This window comes from Sander lucioperca, chromosome 16, assembly GCF_008315115.2.
Source record: "Sander lucioperca isolate FBNREF2018 chromosome 16, SLUC_FBN_1.2, whole genome shotgun sequence".
Lineage (NCBI taxonomy): Eukaryota > Metazoa > Chordata > Actinopteri > Perciformes > Percidae > Sander > Sander lucioperca.
The window spans coordinates 14,048,687-14,066,036 of NC_050188.1; the positions used below are offsets into that span (position 1 = coordinate 14,048,687).

The window sequence follows — 17,350 nt, forward strand, 5'->3', positions numbered from 1 at the left end:
TTTCTCCTTCAACAAATTCATTTTCAATCCCTTAATTATAATGACATGAAAACAAGCTACAAAACTGTTTCTGCATTGACTTTAAATCTAATACATCTGAAATACTAATCAGGTGCTGCTGTCGAGGTCCAGCTAATCCAGACATCAATATACCCACCTTGCTCTGCAGTGCTCTTTGATTTGTTATTTGGTGCAGTCCAATGGGGTATAGAGCCAACTATCAATAGCTGTTTGCTTCTGTGCTTTCTTAGCATGCCGTGTACAAAAAACACTGAACATCTTTTCAGACAACATTACGCTGAAATGTGAACAGGAACGTTACAACCAGGAAAACAGGGAACTCATATTTATATTAATTTTTTTGTGAGTCAGGTTGTACATCCATCCACCGTGATTTCAACAGTTTGAAAATATAAAATTTTAACTGCAGTATGTGACAGCCTTGGATTTTAATTGAACTTGTTTTAGTGTAATTACATTTTAGGCAAACATGAAGCATTTTATGGCAAAAGGTTTCTAGTTTTTGTTTAGTTTTGATAGCAATCCTCCATGTGCATTCATTCAGTTGACATAAAAATCTCCCAAGTTAACTATCTGTACACGCTTGCCAATCTCTGTAGTGATGGTAGATAAAGACAGTGAGCCCAGACGTTAGTATCAGTGTCTCCTGAAGCACGAGGCTGTATGTGAACTTTCTTACCGCCTCCGCCTACTTCGTCTCCCTGCACCCCAACCCCCCCTCCTCGCTCCCCACCCCCCTCTGTCCCCCAGTGTGTCTGGCTAGTGGCTCAGACACTCAGTATCCGCATTGCGTTGCAGTGCTCCAGCAAGGAGGAGAAAAAAAGAGCATGTATCAGCAATCTCTGCCGAGCACTGCTCTTTTCTGTATGCACACAAAGAAATGACTCCCTGGCATGTTCCAACTCCAGAAGAAATACAACCGAATAAAGCTGCTTGCCACTCGCTATTTTATAAAATGTGGCCAGTTCCTGCATTTGTTTTCACATTTAATACAGACATTTTATAAATAATGTTATACTGTTATGTTTCCCTATTAACAGCATTATTTTTTGTTAATTCCTCTTAAGTTTTTATTGTATTAAAATAAATTTTTTCACTGCTTGAAATTTCAAAAACTATTTTTTTTTAATTCTCACACTAGCTGTAATTTGGAAGAAGCAAAAGTTCAGCTATGTGATTTCACAATTTTTGATGACTTACTTCATCACAAGCTCAACATGTCATAGAATTTGTGCAGCATCGTCAGATAGATTATGTGATGAATTGTACTGATAGCAGACTGTTGTGTTAACGAAATATGGAAGAAGAGCATCAGTGTTGTGGTCAGAACAGCTGGGAGGTTAATCACCTTTGGGCTTGCTGTGGCTTTGATCCTCATGCTGTGTAAAATCCACAGCCTCCGTCTGTGAGCTCCCTCCACTGCCTCCTCCCCCCGTTCCCTCCTTCCCTTCCTCACACACATACACACACACACACACACACACATACACACACACCCTCTCACACAGATGCGTAAGTGCACTGTGGTGCACAAGGACATGCACGCACACACCTCATACACAATCACCTCCCAGACGTTCAAACTCACACAAACAAACACAGTGTAATAGACACCCATTCAGAGACAGCGCGTGAACGTAGACTGCAAGATGGGACGTCACGCCTGGAAAAAATGTAAGGGGTTAGAGTGGGAGAGAGAGAGAAAGAGAGAGAGGGGGAGAGACGAGGATGAAAAAAAATGAGGGGAAGGGCTGAGACAGAGCAGGGGGGAGGCGGGGACAGAGTGAGAGAGAGTGTTCAGGCAAGAGAAGAAGAAAGAGATCGATGGCTGGAGATACTGCATGCTTGCATAATGTGTGTGTGTGTGTGTGTGTGTGATGTATGTAGGTGACACAGATTTATGAAAGGAGGGGGTCATAGATGGAGGCGCTGTAGGTGGTTGTTGGGGGAAGTGGGGGTGTTGGTACAGCACCAGATAATGGAATCAATGCAATTGAGTGTGTTACTGTGTGTGTGTGTGTGTGTGTGTGTGTGTGTGTGTGTGTGTGTGTGTGTGTGTGTGTGTGTGTGTGTAGCGTACCTGCCTCATAGACATTGCCTGCTCTGACTCTAATCGCCTGGAGAATTAGTGATGTGACTTGGCAGAGGGAAACAGGCACAAAACAGAGCCAGGGACAGCGCCTGAGAGAGGGATAGAAGAAGAGGAGAGACAAAAAGAGGAGAGCGAGAGATAGAGGGGTAGCAAGAGGGGAATAGCTTTCCTGTTCGCCGCCGCGTACAGCACTCAGAAAAAAGGAAGACTGTGAAGATGGGGCAGGATAGGTTTTATCAAGCGTTATATTTTTTACCACTGGATTAATTGTTGCTTTTTTTTCTCTCAAGGGGAAAACGGATCAATACAGAAACTCATCGTAAGAGTGCGTTGTGTTATACTGTATGTGTGTTTATGTGTATGAGTGTGTGTGTGTGCGCGCGGGTGTACCTGTTTTATGTATATGCACTTGTATGCATGTGCACATGGACATAAGTACAAATGTCTGTGTGTTCATGTAAGGAACACCGGGAAAGGGCAAATGGTGAGTTCAGAATGACTTAAACGGGCTGGCTAAAAAAATGAGACAAACAATTCAATTGACCATGTCCGCCCGCCATCTTTCCTTCATTTATGTCCACCTTCATGTTCATTCTTTTTGACATGGCTAATTTTTTACATGAGAATATTTCTCTTCATTCTCCCTCTAGTTTTATCCTCCGGTCTTTGTCTCTCATGCTTTTGAAAGCAGCAGAGGAGCTCATGAAACTGGGACAGAGGAAAACATCTCAAAGCACGGAGACAAAGAGGAAACAGAGAGAGGCAGTCTAATTTCTCACACTGACAGCCAAAAGCTTCATGTTCTGTGCCTTGGTGGAGTCGCATGTTTGCCTGCATGTGTGTGCACCTGGCCACAGACAGATTGCAGTAAGTTAGGGATTGCTCTGGATCATGGCCAGACAATGAAGCTGTCATCTGCAAAGACTTACATGTGATGCAAATGGAGCTTTTCTGCTGTGTACCAGTTGTTTGGACCCTGGCTCATATTCTTTATGTGGCATCTGCAGTGTCAGGCTCGTGTGACATTTATTTTGTCTGGGGAAAAGTAAATCAGTGTCACTCCCTCAAGGCTGAACATCTTTGTCATGGGGGAGTGATTGCATAATCCTGTGAGATCACAAGGCCTGTAGAAAATATAAGACGACAGTGTTGTCTGAAGCTCCAGGCACAGCTGTCTGTGGATGTTTCATGCATGTGCACAAGCAAAGAGTCGAGTGTGTGTGCTTGTGTGTATGTGTGTGTGTCTATGAACTGTACTGTATGACCGCTCTGTTGGAGCTTAACGCTCATATGCTTGTATGCTCGTGTGCTCATCCTATATGCAAATCCCAATTTATACATTAAATTTGAGGATTTTCGTCTGCGTATGTGTGTCTTTGTCTATCTGTCTGCCAGCAGGGGGCATTTTGTCTGAATGTCTTGCGCATATTTGCACTGAATAAAAGGTGCTGGCTATTTTAGGAGGACAGACAAAGAGGGCCCTGGATAAACAACGGATAAACAACAAAAATGAATAATTATATGTTTTGCAATGTACTAAATCTTTCTCTTTCTGCAGGATGTGATCCAGTCCATTTTGTGCAGACGTGTCAAGACGAAACATTTCATGTCGAACTGCATCGGCATCGATAGAAAAACAACGTTAGCCATCCAATATGACGTATGAACTGTTTCTCATTTTATATATTTTTTTTTTGTCTATTTTTGTTATGATATAAGATGCTATGTATCTATCGGTAGTTAAAATAGATTTAATGTCAGAAGTTAATCTCACTGATCTTAAATAACTCATAATAAACATACATGGCCCATATACATACCAGCATACATAACATACGGAAATATATTTTTCATGTTGAAATTTCAGGGTTTACAGAAATATTTAAGACGTGTTGGATTTTACCTGCGGACAGCTGACTGTCTGTCGGTGTGCTTCATTGTCCCTGAGACCCTTAACCTGTGATGATATGAAAGGTCACAGGTGAGGTCCTTGGGAACAAAGTTGCATGCAGCTGCATCTGGAGGCCACATTTCCTGTCATTAGAAAGAGAGAAAACCTATTACAAATTGTGTACTTTTTTTTTAAATCATGAGATTATCACAAGCATCAGATGTATGTATCAAAGTATGTATCACAGATCAGAGTAAATCTGCAGAGCAGTTTCATCTGCATGAACTCATCTGGAGAGAATTCCCACTAACTTTCCAGACATTATGGAAAGCCAAGAAGAGACTACGTGGTTCTCTGGAGGGGGCAGTACCTTTCGGCAGGCTTTGTACATGGTTCAATAAAAAGACAGCCAAGGTTCGTGACCCCGATGAATTCAACAAGAATTCAAGAAAAACAAAATTCACATGGGATTTTTAAGTTAAGACACACTTTGATAGTTGCATTAACAAAAAGACAGCCAAGTGTACTCACCTTGATGCTCATTCATTAGTAGAAATAGTAAAGCTTCTCACAGCAACTGAAAATATTTGTTATTGTTTGTGAGAAAGAAAATGTGCATTTCCATAAGGCTGCAACTGCTGATCACTGTCTCAATGAATCCATAAAATGTCAGAAAATAGTGAAACCTAAACTCTTAATTGATTTTCTGCTGATCGACTAGTTGATTTATCAGCTGGTTGTTGGAGTTCTACGTTTTCATGATTTTTATGGATAAATGATTTGCACCTTGTTGTGGATTTTTTCCTTTTAATTAACTGAAAATATGACAATGAAATTCAATAAATGGTGAAAACATGCTGTTTTAGTTAAATACCATGTATTAAATCCAAAAAATACTGAAAAGGACATTTTTTCTTTTACTGACCTTGCTGGTGTTTCGTGGCATGTGAGCAGTGTAGGATACATTTTTGCTCACCCAGTCAGGGATTTATTGTAATATAAACATTTTAGATAAATGTAGTAATGATCAACATGTGATATCAGGCTCCCACTGACAAATATAATTTGTCACATTTTTCTGACTACTTCACAAAGCACCAGGGCCGGCAGTTATTAGGTGAATAAATGTGAGTGACGTGGTCCTCTTTCAGACTCTTGGCCTGACACTCAGCCAGGGTGGCTCAGTGTTCCCTGGCTCGCAGCCCCTCCATGTGCATCCCAGGACAGTTGACATTGATTGTGCCGGAGACAGACTGAGACACATTAGTACCCAGCTCGCTTCTGCCGCTGAAAAACACATTAACTGGCTGCATTGGGATCCCTGTCTGGTAACCATGGCAAAGCACACAGGGAGGGAGGAGGAGAGTTGAGACGGGGCAGTGGGTTCAGAGCGCAGTCTCTCAGGGGTTGTCTTTCTCAAACGCTCCTTTCCTCCGGCCACGTCTGTCATTTTCTCTTAGCCGCTCTCTCCCTCTTTCAAACTGACAGCCTCTCTCTCTCTCTCTCTCAGGCTCTCCTCTCCTCACACATAAACACAATTTGCATATTTATTTTTCTTCTCTTGCATTCTTCTTATTGACTCTGACCTCATCAATCTGCCTTTATCTTATACTCCACCCCTTATCCAACTACCCTGTGCAACATAATCTGCCTCTCTCTAGTTTGCCCCCCCCCCTTTCTTTGTCAATATAGTTTCCCCCGTGGAGAGCAACAGGAAAGACAAGAAGGAGCTAAAACAATGTGAAAATGTAGAATAAACTCAGCTAAAATTTACACTGAAGGAGGACAGATTAGGTTCCCACAACTAATAATATTGATGTATTTAGTATTAAGGATAATGAATAAACAGTATGCCTATTTTTAGAAGTGTGTTCTTTAAAGTTTTTAAAGATGCTATATAAATGAAGTTATTATTTCTAGTTTTTTTAAAATATTTGCTGTACTCTGGTGCTGTGACTTTTCCCTGTGTGCTCAAACAAGTTTATCTTCAAGGTTCAAGGATATTTATCTTATCTTATAAATCAGTCTTAGGGCCTATGTTTTTAAAGTTCAGCTATGTAACTCTTGCTGAACTGCAGCCACTGTGGCCTCTAGTGGCAGTTACAGGATAATGGTAATATTAATTGTAACAGTAGCACAAGTAGAGAAGTATTCTAAAGTCAGTGAACTGATTCTGTTATGTCTGTTACATAGTAATATATAATAATATCCACCAGAAGCTACTGGTCATAACAGACCAAGTGTTGCAGCAAAACCCTTGAGTGTATTGAATTGACCAAGGGTGCATTTATATTAGGCCTATTTATGAATTCAACTTTTATTTTTAAGAGAAAAAATGTTTAATTTCTTCTTTCAAAAGTTACATTGTTTTGCTCTAAATCAAATATATTAAAGCCATGATGTCAGTCACCATCGTTTCATCACCTTCTCATATAGTCATTAATAAAATGCCTGTTTGAATGGAAATATATGTATCTGATGTTGTTTATTGTGTCATGCACATACACATGCTCAGCCTACATGGATTTACAAGACACCAAAAATACCATTGCAGTAGTGAGAAAGTGGTGCAAAGAACTCCAAGCTCCTCAAATAAAATCTTCCACGAAAAAGATTCCTTGAACGAAAAGCAAGTTTATTTTATAACCTTTCAGCTAGAAGAACTCATCAGAAATGATAATTTTTTGAAAAGTATATAATTATGATATGAGAAATAAGACTTAAAATGGACGTCAGTTTTACTTAAATTACATATAAAACAAAGGAAAACCATTAAAGCAGCCTGCCTTCTAGGTAATGCCGAATGTATGCCTGAATGTAATTATTAAATGCTTCTTCACATAAGTTTCTACACTATAATTATATTTTATGAGAATATGTTTATAATTTAGGTTTGTATCAGCACTTTAAGTTTTATTATCAGATAATTTATCATTTTCAGTTAGCATGAGTATAATTTAGAGTGTAAGATGTGTATCAGTGTTGGAGTTAAATCAGTAGGCTATATTATTTCTAAAATTGTGTTACTTCCCTCCATCACTGTATTTTGTCCCTCTTTACACTGTGCAAAAATGATATTATTAGTCCAATAATTATTTACACATTAGAAATTAGTCTGTAGGGGGCAGTGCTGAGCTACAGTCCAGAACTTGGTTGAGGTGGCAAAGCATATGTTAAAGGACAATTCCGGCGCAAAATGAATAATAACATATGTGTACCGAGTCGACCGTTCTCTGGGATATGTTTTCATGCTAATCAAATGTGTCTCTAGCTTGAAACAAGCTAACGCAAACCGGTGATTAGCTTCTAACGCTAGCTTTCGGGGCAGAGGGTAAATCGTTATTTTATACCACTAACAAGGCTCAAAATAGTACCACACTTCAATGGTAGCATAATGAGGGTCCCTACATGTAAACCGAATCATTGAGAACTTTGTAAATTATTATTTTATTATCAAAAAGATAGATTGTAAAGACAGTAGCGTTCCTGTTTACATGCAGGCGCCATCTTGGAAAACAGTCATGACCAGTCGAACCACAAACGCTGTGTTTGAGCTATGTTACTGGTTACTGGTTGCAATCATAAAAATAATAAAATAGCAATTTACCCTCTCCCCCAAAAGCTAATGTTAGAAGCTAATCACCGGTTTGCGCTAGCTTGTTTCAAGCTAGAGACACATTCGATTAGCATGAAAACAGATCCCAGAGAACGGTCGACTTGGTACACATATGTTATTAACCCCTAGGTTCATTTTGCGCCAGAATTGTCCTTTAAAGCAAAGATCCTCTATCCAAAAACAATGTACTTCATTACATTTTAAATTGAAATTAAACAACAATAAATAAAGGAGACATTGTAATTACTTTAACCAAGTATAGGCTACACTTTGTGATACCATTTACTCTACTACTGTACATTTAATTTCATTTATCTGATAGCCGTAGGCAGTTGGGAGTTTGCTTCTAAAAATATGTCGTTAAAGATTAAACAAGCCAATATTATAGTTGGTCCGCCACTACATCAAAATACAGTTATTTTTCCTACTTAGATGCTGGTAATGAAGACAGCCATGTTCGTGCACAGTTGGGATATATTTGTCAAAATATGGTGTTAACACCATTGTACATAACATTGTACATCTATCTTTTACAAATCTGAGTAGCTTTAAGATGCTGGGATTCACAAAAAGGACATACAATTCTACCTTACGTCTTCGGTAAGTTGTAAGTTAACAACACTTCAAGTAAAATGTAACATACTGTATATCAGATGTTGATGAAGTGGACATTTAAAACATGTTTTTAACAGAAACCAACCCAAACCCTACAGTACATGGAGCAACGGTATCTGACACATGGCTAACTAGTCATGTAGTATGACATCAGTATTTAAAATAAATATTAAAGAGATGCGATTTTACTCACCACAAAACCAGAAATTTGGCACTAAAATTGTTCCTCATAGCCTTTTTTCTTTCAATGTGTGAGAGTGGGCCCATATAAAGCATATTTAACTGATCACAATTATTTCTCATGATCAGAGAAACTGGTCTATTTATTCTAGTTTCATTTTACTGCAGATAGTTCTGCACTTGTACTAATTTTACTTTTCTCATCCTCTTCAATGTAGCCTACTACAGCACATGATGTTTCCAGGTATTACTTAGACCATTGTATAAACTTACTCATTCCTGGGGCTGAGATCATGCAGGGATGGGCCTGTTTTAGATTTGCATATCAGGATTGTAAGCACATTTGTTTGACTAACTTTTAACATAGGCCTAAGTATTATAGTGGTGTTGTCTCTTTTTTATGCTAATAGGCTAGATACGATGAAAAATAAGATTAACTTTATTGATCATACATAGGGGACTTGAGTGTCACAGCAGCAGAAGTACAAGAACAAAACTTGAAAAAACAAAAATTAAAGGTAGGCTACTAAGTAGTACCATAGGCTATACACCAACATGAATAGAATTAGGTGTATTGAACTAAAATACACACAAAGTGAGGTGATAGTGATGACTATCCGAAATTCTGATACCATGGAACCAGCACTGGAATTGTTTTTATTTTAAAGGTAGACTGTGCAAATAGAAAAGGTTAATTGTATTTGGATATACATTTTTTTCAAAAATGATAACAAGTGAATTTAATGATGAATGTTATGTTTTATTTAGCAGAATTACATTGTGTTGTACTATCCTAACCAATATTTCCCATATTTCTATCATTTCATAAATCCTGGAATCACCCCTGTCTGTGTGTGGGCTGCTACAGTAGCCTATATGTAAACAAAATTACAGTAATGGCCTGGGAGTCAGCTGAGGCGGAACTGAAACTCGGCGCTGCAGTTTCCTTTAGAGCCTCCTAAACGTCACGGACGGCCGGAAGTGGTCGCAAATTTAAACAGCCATCACAGCAACAATAAGCGCGTATTTTCACTTTACGGGCTGTCTGATGAATCGCTAGTTTATGAAAAATTAAGTTAACTTCTTACAGAGGATTTCTTTTAAGGTGAGATATGCACACTGTTTATTGTAGTATTTTTTTCTGCTTCACTCCGCTAGCTACTCTTTCCATCGCCGTAGATTTTGAAGCTGACTATTACCTGGAAAACAATCTGGTCCATAGTCATAGCGATTGTCTAAGGCCCTAAATTTCACCAAATATATTGTGCTTCAGGTACACTTGAGAATGCATGGGGCTTTCATGATTTTTAAAAATAATTTGCAGATGTTTCAATCTGTAAATATACAGCCTAAGAACACTAAATATTATTATCATGTGCATGTTATTGCTAGCCCCCTATACTATCGGTGCAACTTCCCGCCATTGCAAGCTTGTAATACAGAAAATAGACATAGCCGTTCAAAACCCATCTAAAAAGATATGTAGCTAGACATATATTAATTGCTTTCTTAATAGTATTATTATTATTATTATTATTATTAATAATAACAACAACAACAACAACATTATTATTATTATTATTATTATTATTATTATTATTATTATTATTATTATTATTAATAATAATAATAATAATAATAAGTGGATTTTTTATTTTATTTTATTTAGTATTTTTTTCTTTTATTGTCCATGCTATTCATGTGGATTTGCTTTTTATCATCCTGTGTGATGTCTGTAAGCTACTGGGACATTGAATTTCCCCTTGGGGATCAATAAAGTATCTATCTAGTATTTAAAAATGCACATGGTATGCAATTTCACTCTGCAGGCTAGGTTGTTTACGTAGATTGTATTTGTTCCCTCCGCTTTTTTGTTTGTTTTTTAAATAGCAAAACAATAATATTGCAGCCACAAATGTTTTTTCCCAGTAATAATAGATTTTCTGTAATGCAGAACGTTTTTAAGCTGTCATGAGTTGCTCATAGGGCTGCAGCTATCGATTATTTTAGTAATCGAGTATTCTACCGATTATTCCATCGATTAATCGAGTAATCGGATAAGAAATACTTAGTAAACAGTAATAGTAATTATTTATTATTGCTGTGTACTAAAAAAAAGCAAAAAAATGTATTGCCAAATTCCAAGTACATGTTTGGTGGCCCAAATGTTAATATTTTTGACCCCCTTCCCCTTCTTGCCTCTGGCTCTTTGCACTGGAAATGCAAAAGAGCTGTTCACTAACCAGAGGGTAAATGTGACGGTACAAAGCTTACAGCGGGGCTATTCAACTACACTGTTCTGGGGGACACATTTTAAGAAGCCAAACACACAGTGAGGAGAAAGAATAAAGAATGCAGACATCACCGGCATGATGATGTCATTCACGTGCATATTCTGTGCGTTCATGGACATCGGAAAAACGTTTTTCCGATTGAAAACGTCATCATTCATGTCCCTTCCTGTGGGAATTGGAGGTGGGAAACTCGGGCCAGATTTTGCTAACCGAGTTTCCCAGTTGGTGACGCGTTGTTGACAACTGACGTTTGATGTAGGCGACTTTGGTTGACTGAACATATTTCAATGACAATAAACTTATTTATTGTGGACAAACGCCTCTGCTGAGAAACATACACAGACATAACATGTTTCAAATTATTCATAAATAGGCCTATGTATAAAAAAAACCAACACCTTATCCATGTCCTTTCCCGTTCGTTGTCCTGCAGATAACACAAACACCTGACGATGTGCTGTTTGTATGCTCGCATAAGAAAACGGCAGCAAATTATTGTGGCCTCCATGTTTTCACCAGGTTTTCACACACCTGATGCACTAGGCTACGGCCAACAGTTGGTGGCAGTCATGCAACAAGTTGTTATGCCAAACGCCAATATAACAGAAGAAGAAGAACACGCATCCCGACCATACTAACCATGTGAACGCTGGTAGTCGGAAAAACAACGTAATCACGGGGGCGGTCCCTGTCATTCTGAGGTGGCATGAACGCGCCAGTTAAGTGGCCATGCTGGGGGGAGGAGCCGGTTTGTCTCCGGCAGCAGCTAAGTTTCCAAAGATTAGTAGCACACTAATAAACAGTTAGACTACAAACCAACAGCTTTCGTTTTAGCTTGTTGGTAAAACATCGCTATTTGCAGAGTAGCATGCTGTAGGCTAGTTATGTAAAACAGCGCGGTGGACGAGAGCAGCAGACGTTAGTTAGCTACCTTGTGTCAGGTTATTCAAGGAATCGTTTCAGCCCTAGTTGCTCAGTAAAGCATTTGACAGGTAACGTTATAATACCTAGCCTACTTTCTGTAATAAAACCTAGTATAGCCAAAATCCTATCAGATGGGGGACCCTGGGACAAAATCTTATCAAATGGGTTTCAGTGGTCTATTTTGTGTCAGTTTAGGGGTCCATGGTGTGAAAACGTTTGGTAAACACTGGTCTATTACCTTCTATTCATGTGTCATAGTTCAAACAATGGCAAATTGCATCATATGTCAAACATAGACATAAAACAAATTTAATTTTTGCTAAGTATGACAGCATATTGCTGCCACAAAAGTAGACAAACTTTTTTCTTCTTCTTTCCTTTAACATTGTAACAAGATAGTTTTTGTTGTTGTTTGATATTGAAATGTGTATATATCACTTCATTAGGGCTGCCCCCTCTTAGTCGATAAGTCGACTAATCGTTTGATTAGTCATGTTTTATGCTTTTTTTCATGCTGAATGACTTATTTCCAAGAAACGTACGAGCACATCTCTGGTAAACACAAGAATTAAAGTGGTGCTTTTGCATGACTCTTTGCCGAGAAACTCAGATTTACAGATCTGTCGATTAAATCAACTAATCGATTAGTCGATACAATTGAATGAGTGTTAGTCGACTAAGAATTTCTAAGCACAGCTCTACACTTCATTTAGATTTTCTGTTTTTAAATGTCTCATATTATAACATCTATTTTGTTCACATGACTTTCTGGTAATTACACTAAATCAGCCTGTCTTGTTAAAACTAGGGCTCAAACCAGCAATTATATTTAATTTACAAACGATTAATTGATTTTCAAAATAGTTTCCAATTTATTTTATTTTAATCGACTAATCGTTGCAGCACAAGAAACATTTCTTATCGTACACAGAACGAGATTATTGATTAAATATTAATTGTGCTTTTCAATGTTCAGTTTACAGGTGCAAACCTAACGGAAGAAGTCCAAGCTGACGGCAAAAGTATGGAAGATGAAATAAGAACGACTGAGACAGAACAAGGAGATGTGGCGAGCAATGAGGGAGAGTCCAGTGTAGAAATGTCCAACAGTCCAACTAAAAAAGGAAGGGGGAGGCCACAAGGTTCAAAGAAGTTGAAGGTTTGTGTTACAGACGTTAACCTAATGGAGCTGGTTTCAGGCATTTCCAATGGTGGGTCTACACAGACCCCGAGGAAAAGAGGGCGTCCAAAACGGGCAGAGCAACAAGGAGCAGGAGACGACCATGCTGATGATTCTGTGCAAACCCAAGGCTCCAAGAAACACGCCAGTAATGAAGACAGTCTTACGACAGACCCTTCTCCTAAGAAAAGAGGCAGGCCAAGAAAGTCTCTCAGCTATAGCACCCCTGAGAAGGCTGATACTAAAGACGTACTGAACGGTGACTCTGAGACACCAAAAGCGAGATGGGGTCGTCCAAAAGGATCCACGAAGCGCAAGTCAGAAAGTTTAACAAGTGAAGAAACTGAAGGCGGTCTTGTAACACAAAGATCTCTCAATAAGAAACTCAGGCTGGAGACAGAGTTGAGCAGTGAAGGGGAGGAGGACGCTGGTGTAAGCCAAAAACCACCGATAAGGAGATCGAGGGGAAGGCCAAGAAAAGTTATTTCACAGGAGAGAGGAGATAAAGAACAAGCTAAGAGGGAAAGAGGTCGACCTAAAGGCTCTGTAAACAAGAAACCAGCCAAAAGGGGAAGGCCTAGGAAATACCCTTTGCCGTCACCTGAGGAACTGAAAAAACCAAAAGTATGGAAGCCGCTGGGAAGGCCGAGGAAATACCCACGTGTTGATCCTCCAGAGGGATCTCTACCAGCCCCTCGCAGAAGCCGCGGTCGGCCTCGCAAGTCAGAGTCCAAGAAAGGCGCTCACTTGCGCAAGAATTTGCCAGCCTCTTCATCCTCACCATGCAACCCCAATGTTGAATCCCCGAGAAAGAGGGGCCGTCCCCCAAGTACTCAAAAAAAAGATGCTGGCTCCCCAAGAAAGAGGGGCCGTCCCCAAAGTACTCAAAAAAAAGATGCAGGAACCCCGCGGAAAAGGGGCCGTCCCCCAAGTACTCCAAAAAAAGATGCTGGAACCCCGCGGAAAAGGGGCCGCCCCAAAGGTTCAGTCAACAAAAAGGACGGCCATTCAAAAGCAAAGGGCGATTCATCTCCTGTTGGGGTGGAACATGAAGCAGAGCTGGCAAAAGACGAGGTGGAGCATGACGATGCAGAGGATTCCATGGAGCCCGACACAGAGGCGTCTATCGTGGACGACACAGAGGCGTCCATTGTGCACGACACAGAGATGACCATCATGGACAATACTGAAGAATCACTCATCGATCAGGATGCAAGCTTTGAAGTTAGTAACCAGGCTTAATGAACCATCCTGGTCAGACCAAAATGTTGCTGTAGTAGTAGAATACAATATTGTCAATGAAAACACATGGTTTTAACATCTTGTCAGTCGGGTAGGCTAAATATCAGCTGCTTCTCTGTTTTCCTGACTAACTTGTCCATCTTGTTTTATTGTGCTTGGTTTTTACTTTATTTCTGTCATTTGAGTAAGCAGTAGTACTAATAATCTTTTACTAGAACTAGCATGTATAGTTTATTATCATAGACTGATTGTTCCAGTTTTCATTCAGCTTTCAGATGTGTTTGTCAGTTAAACTGTAGATGTAAAATGGTTGCTGGAAAATGACTTGGAAGAGGGGAAAAAAGTCCAAGTAGATTTTGGAGAAAAAAAGTACAGTAAAACTATAGAGAGCCAAAGTCAACTAAATACAATCTTTCATTCTGCATTTCTTGCATTGACCTTTTTGAAAGATTTTGTGTTCTTGGGGTTGGTTTACTTTCCATATTTTAGGACAAACTGACGTATGAATACAGAGTGATATCACATTCTTTAAAGATTAAACGGGTTTCGCCAACTGATTTCCAACCTTGACCTATATTTTGCATGTGACAAGAGAGAACCTGACTCAAGGACACATGATTAGAACTTGTTTTATTTGTTTTATCAAAATTCTTATGGTAACAATGTATCAAAAATTCCAAATGTGATTCTGAATAAAGTTGTATTGCTTCTGGAACAAAACCCGGAAGTTGTGCTTTCACTTTGGCTCTCTATTGAGAATGTGAGAGTTTGAAGGCTTTCGAGATAAAATACATCAAATGATGTCATACTTTTCTCAATGTTATTTCACAGTTTTTATTTTGCCTTAATTGCTAAAGCGTTGTGAATGTACCATCAGTTAGTTACTTAGTTCAATGAGTTGTCCTGCACAGGTCAGCCTCTCAGCTTTTTTTTTTTTACATGCATTTGACAGGACAAAAAGCTCGGTATCAAACGCCTTCCCGCCACTCAGTCGGCCAGAAGATTTCCACTTCCACTTGTACCAGTTACTTTTTTAGTTTGCTATAGAGTTATTTCACTCTTTTCTCTAAGTGTTTACATGTAGCTGTGAAGCCTTTTCTTTTTTTATAACTTGAGATTAAATTCACGTGATTGGATGATTTCACAAACATTCTTTTTTTTTTTAACACGTGTAAAAATTGCGTGCCATGGGTCAAAAAATTAAAGTCTCTAAATGCCAAATTGTGCTTCGGTGTGTCAAATTATCAAAATAAAAATTTGATCTGATTTTGTGAAGTCAAATCATTTTAAGTGGATATATTTGGATTTTGTGTGTTTTAAACAAGAAGTCAATTTGTGAGATTATGCTCTTAAATAAAATGTGGATCTTGCTGTTTTATTTTCCAGTGTGGTGTGATGTTTGGTTTATGTATGGTTCATTCCATTTACCTCCAGACAGTTTACATAACTTAATGATGTAGGCAAATACATAGGCAGTACTTTCTGTTTGGGTTTGTGGGCAGAAGCTCTACCCTTACCAGTCCTGTTTGAAGACTTGACTGATGTACTGTGGACCTGAGTCAAGTTAAAGCATCTAAAGCAAATGTTTGGACAGATGAAACACTCCAAACTAGAAAACATGTACAAATCAACTTGTGTGTAGATACAAAAACATATTGTAAAATATTTTACATGGAGCATTAGCATAATATGTTACGTTATTACTAGGGCTGTCAAAATAACGCGTTAAAAAAAATAACGCAGATTAATCCATTCCATATTGACGTTTGACCCGGAGCCGTTCTAGCCACCATTCGACTGTAAAATGAAGGAGGGAGACGAGAATGTGCTGCCTGGATCATTAACTGGAACATTTACTTGTAAAAATCTTCTTCCTGCCAACCCTGGCTACCGAAATTTGGTGCCACTGATATGTCTGCTCTTCTCTCTGATGCTCTGAAGACGATACAGGCAACACAAACACCGCTGCATGTGACGCTAGTTAACACTATACTCGACAGCAGCTAACGTTAGCCTACCGCTAGCTAGTCGCTGGATTAAACACGGTTACAATGCTGACAGCTAACGCTAAACGGTGTAAAGTTTGACTGTGTTTTACTGTAGAGGACTGTGACTCAACAGCGGGATGTAACAATCTGCAGCTGCCAAGCTGCCGTCGGAAAAACAACACAGACGGTGCGTTCAATGAAACTGGTAAACTACAGCTTCGTGGTGCATTTGAAGTTATTGTAAATGCCCTTGGTGGTTGTTTTTGTCGTTCAACAGCAATTTACTAGTGAAATAAGTTATTGTTATTGTTATACATTATTATTAAATAATTTCATTTTGACCATATGGCCTTAGCAATAAACAAGCCGTTCTTTAATGTCACCAACTGTTGTTTAGTACCCTTTGTTTTCTTTTCTTTTTTTACTTTCTTAAAAAGTATCGTTTCAGGCACCGTTAATTATGTATGCGATTAATTTCGATTAATTAATCACAGAGTCTGTAATTAATTAGATTAATTTTTTTAATCGATTGACAGCCCTAGTTATTACCAAACTAAGCGCCAGACGCAGCAACGGTGCCTCTGCAAAATAGCCTTGGGAAGGAACTTGTTTTGGTGGAACGTGCACTTAGAGTACGACCTCTGGAATTAAGATGGTTGTCGAGTGTGTGATGAGAATTTTACTCAAAAAAAAAGAAATATAATTTGATTTTCGGTTGAAGCTTGGAGGGATTGGAATGTCAACACAAAGAAAGCGAATGTGAGGGACATTCGGTGGAACCTCTGGCGGCACCTGAACTATCCCATATATTGAAAAAAAGCAACAAATAGTTGAATATTCTATTGAACAGCTAGATCCGATTCGACTGACAATCTGCGAATCCTAATAGATTTATATGCTACCATTAAAGTTTTATTATAAGAGCATAAATTCCTAGTTAATTCAAGAGCACGAATTATTCATTCGAGAACACGAATTATGTTGAGCGCAAATTACTCATTCGAGAAAAATTAATTCAATTGAGAGCACAAATTGTTGAATCAAGTGCATGAATCTTAATGTTGGGCACATATTACACATTTAAAAATGCAAATTATTAGAGAGCACAAACCATTAAATTGAGAGCACAAATGACTAATTCGATAAACATGGATTATTAAATTAAGAACACATGAAATCGAGAGCACGATCTCAATAATTCAAGATTACAAATTAGTTTTTTGTTATGACACTTCCTGGGCTCCGTACAGGGGCCTTTTGGGGTTTCCAAAACTTGCAGAGATGTAGGTAACAGTAAGGATCTCTTT

The 17,350-nt window shown here is 38.7% G+C and overlaps 1 protein-coding gene across 10 annotated transcripts in view; it reads left to right on the forward strand.

Moving 5' to 3' along the window:
- LOC116047349 (serine/arginine repetitive matrix protein 2-like) overlaps positions 1 to 15,433 on the forward strand; it is a 39,005-nt gene extending 23,572 nt beyond the window's left edge. The window contains exons 1-3 of one of the 10 annotated variants that reach the window (XM_031296103.2): positions 9,337 to 9,520; positions 12,617 to 13,663; positions 13,715 to 15,433. In XM_031296103.2, coding sequence (XP_031151963.1) covers positions 12,658 to 13,663; positions 13,715 to 14,055 — 1,347 coding nt within the window. In that variant the 5' untranslated portion in view covers positions 9,337 to 9,520; positions 12,617 to 12,657 and the 3' untranslated portion in view covers positions 14,056 to 15,433. Of the gene's footprint in view, positions 1 to 9,334; positions 9,521 to 12,609 lie in introns of those variants that run through there. The other 9 variants (XM_035993138.1, XM_031296106.2, XM_035993137.1 and 6 more) reach the window with 9 other exon arrangements.
- Positions 15,434 to 17,350: the final 1,917 nt, after the last annotated feature.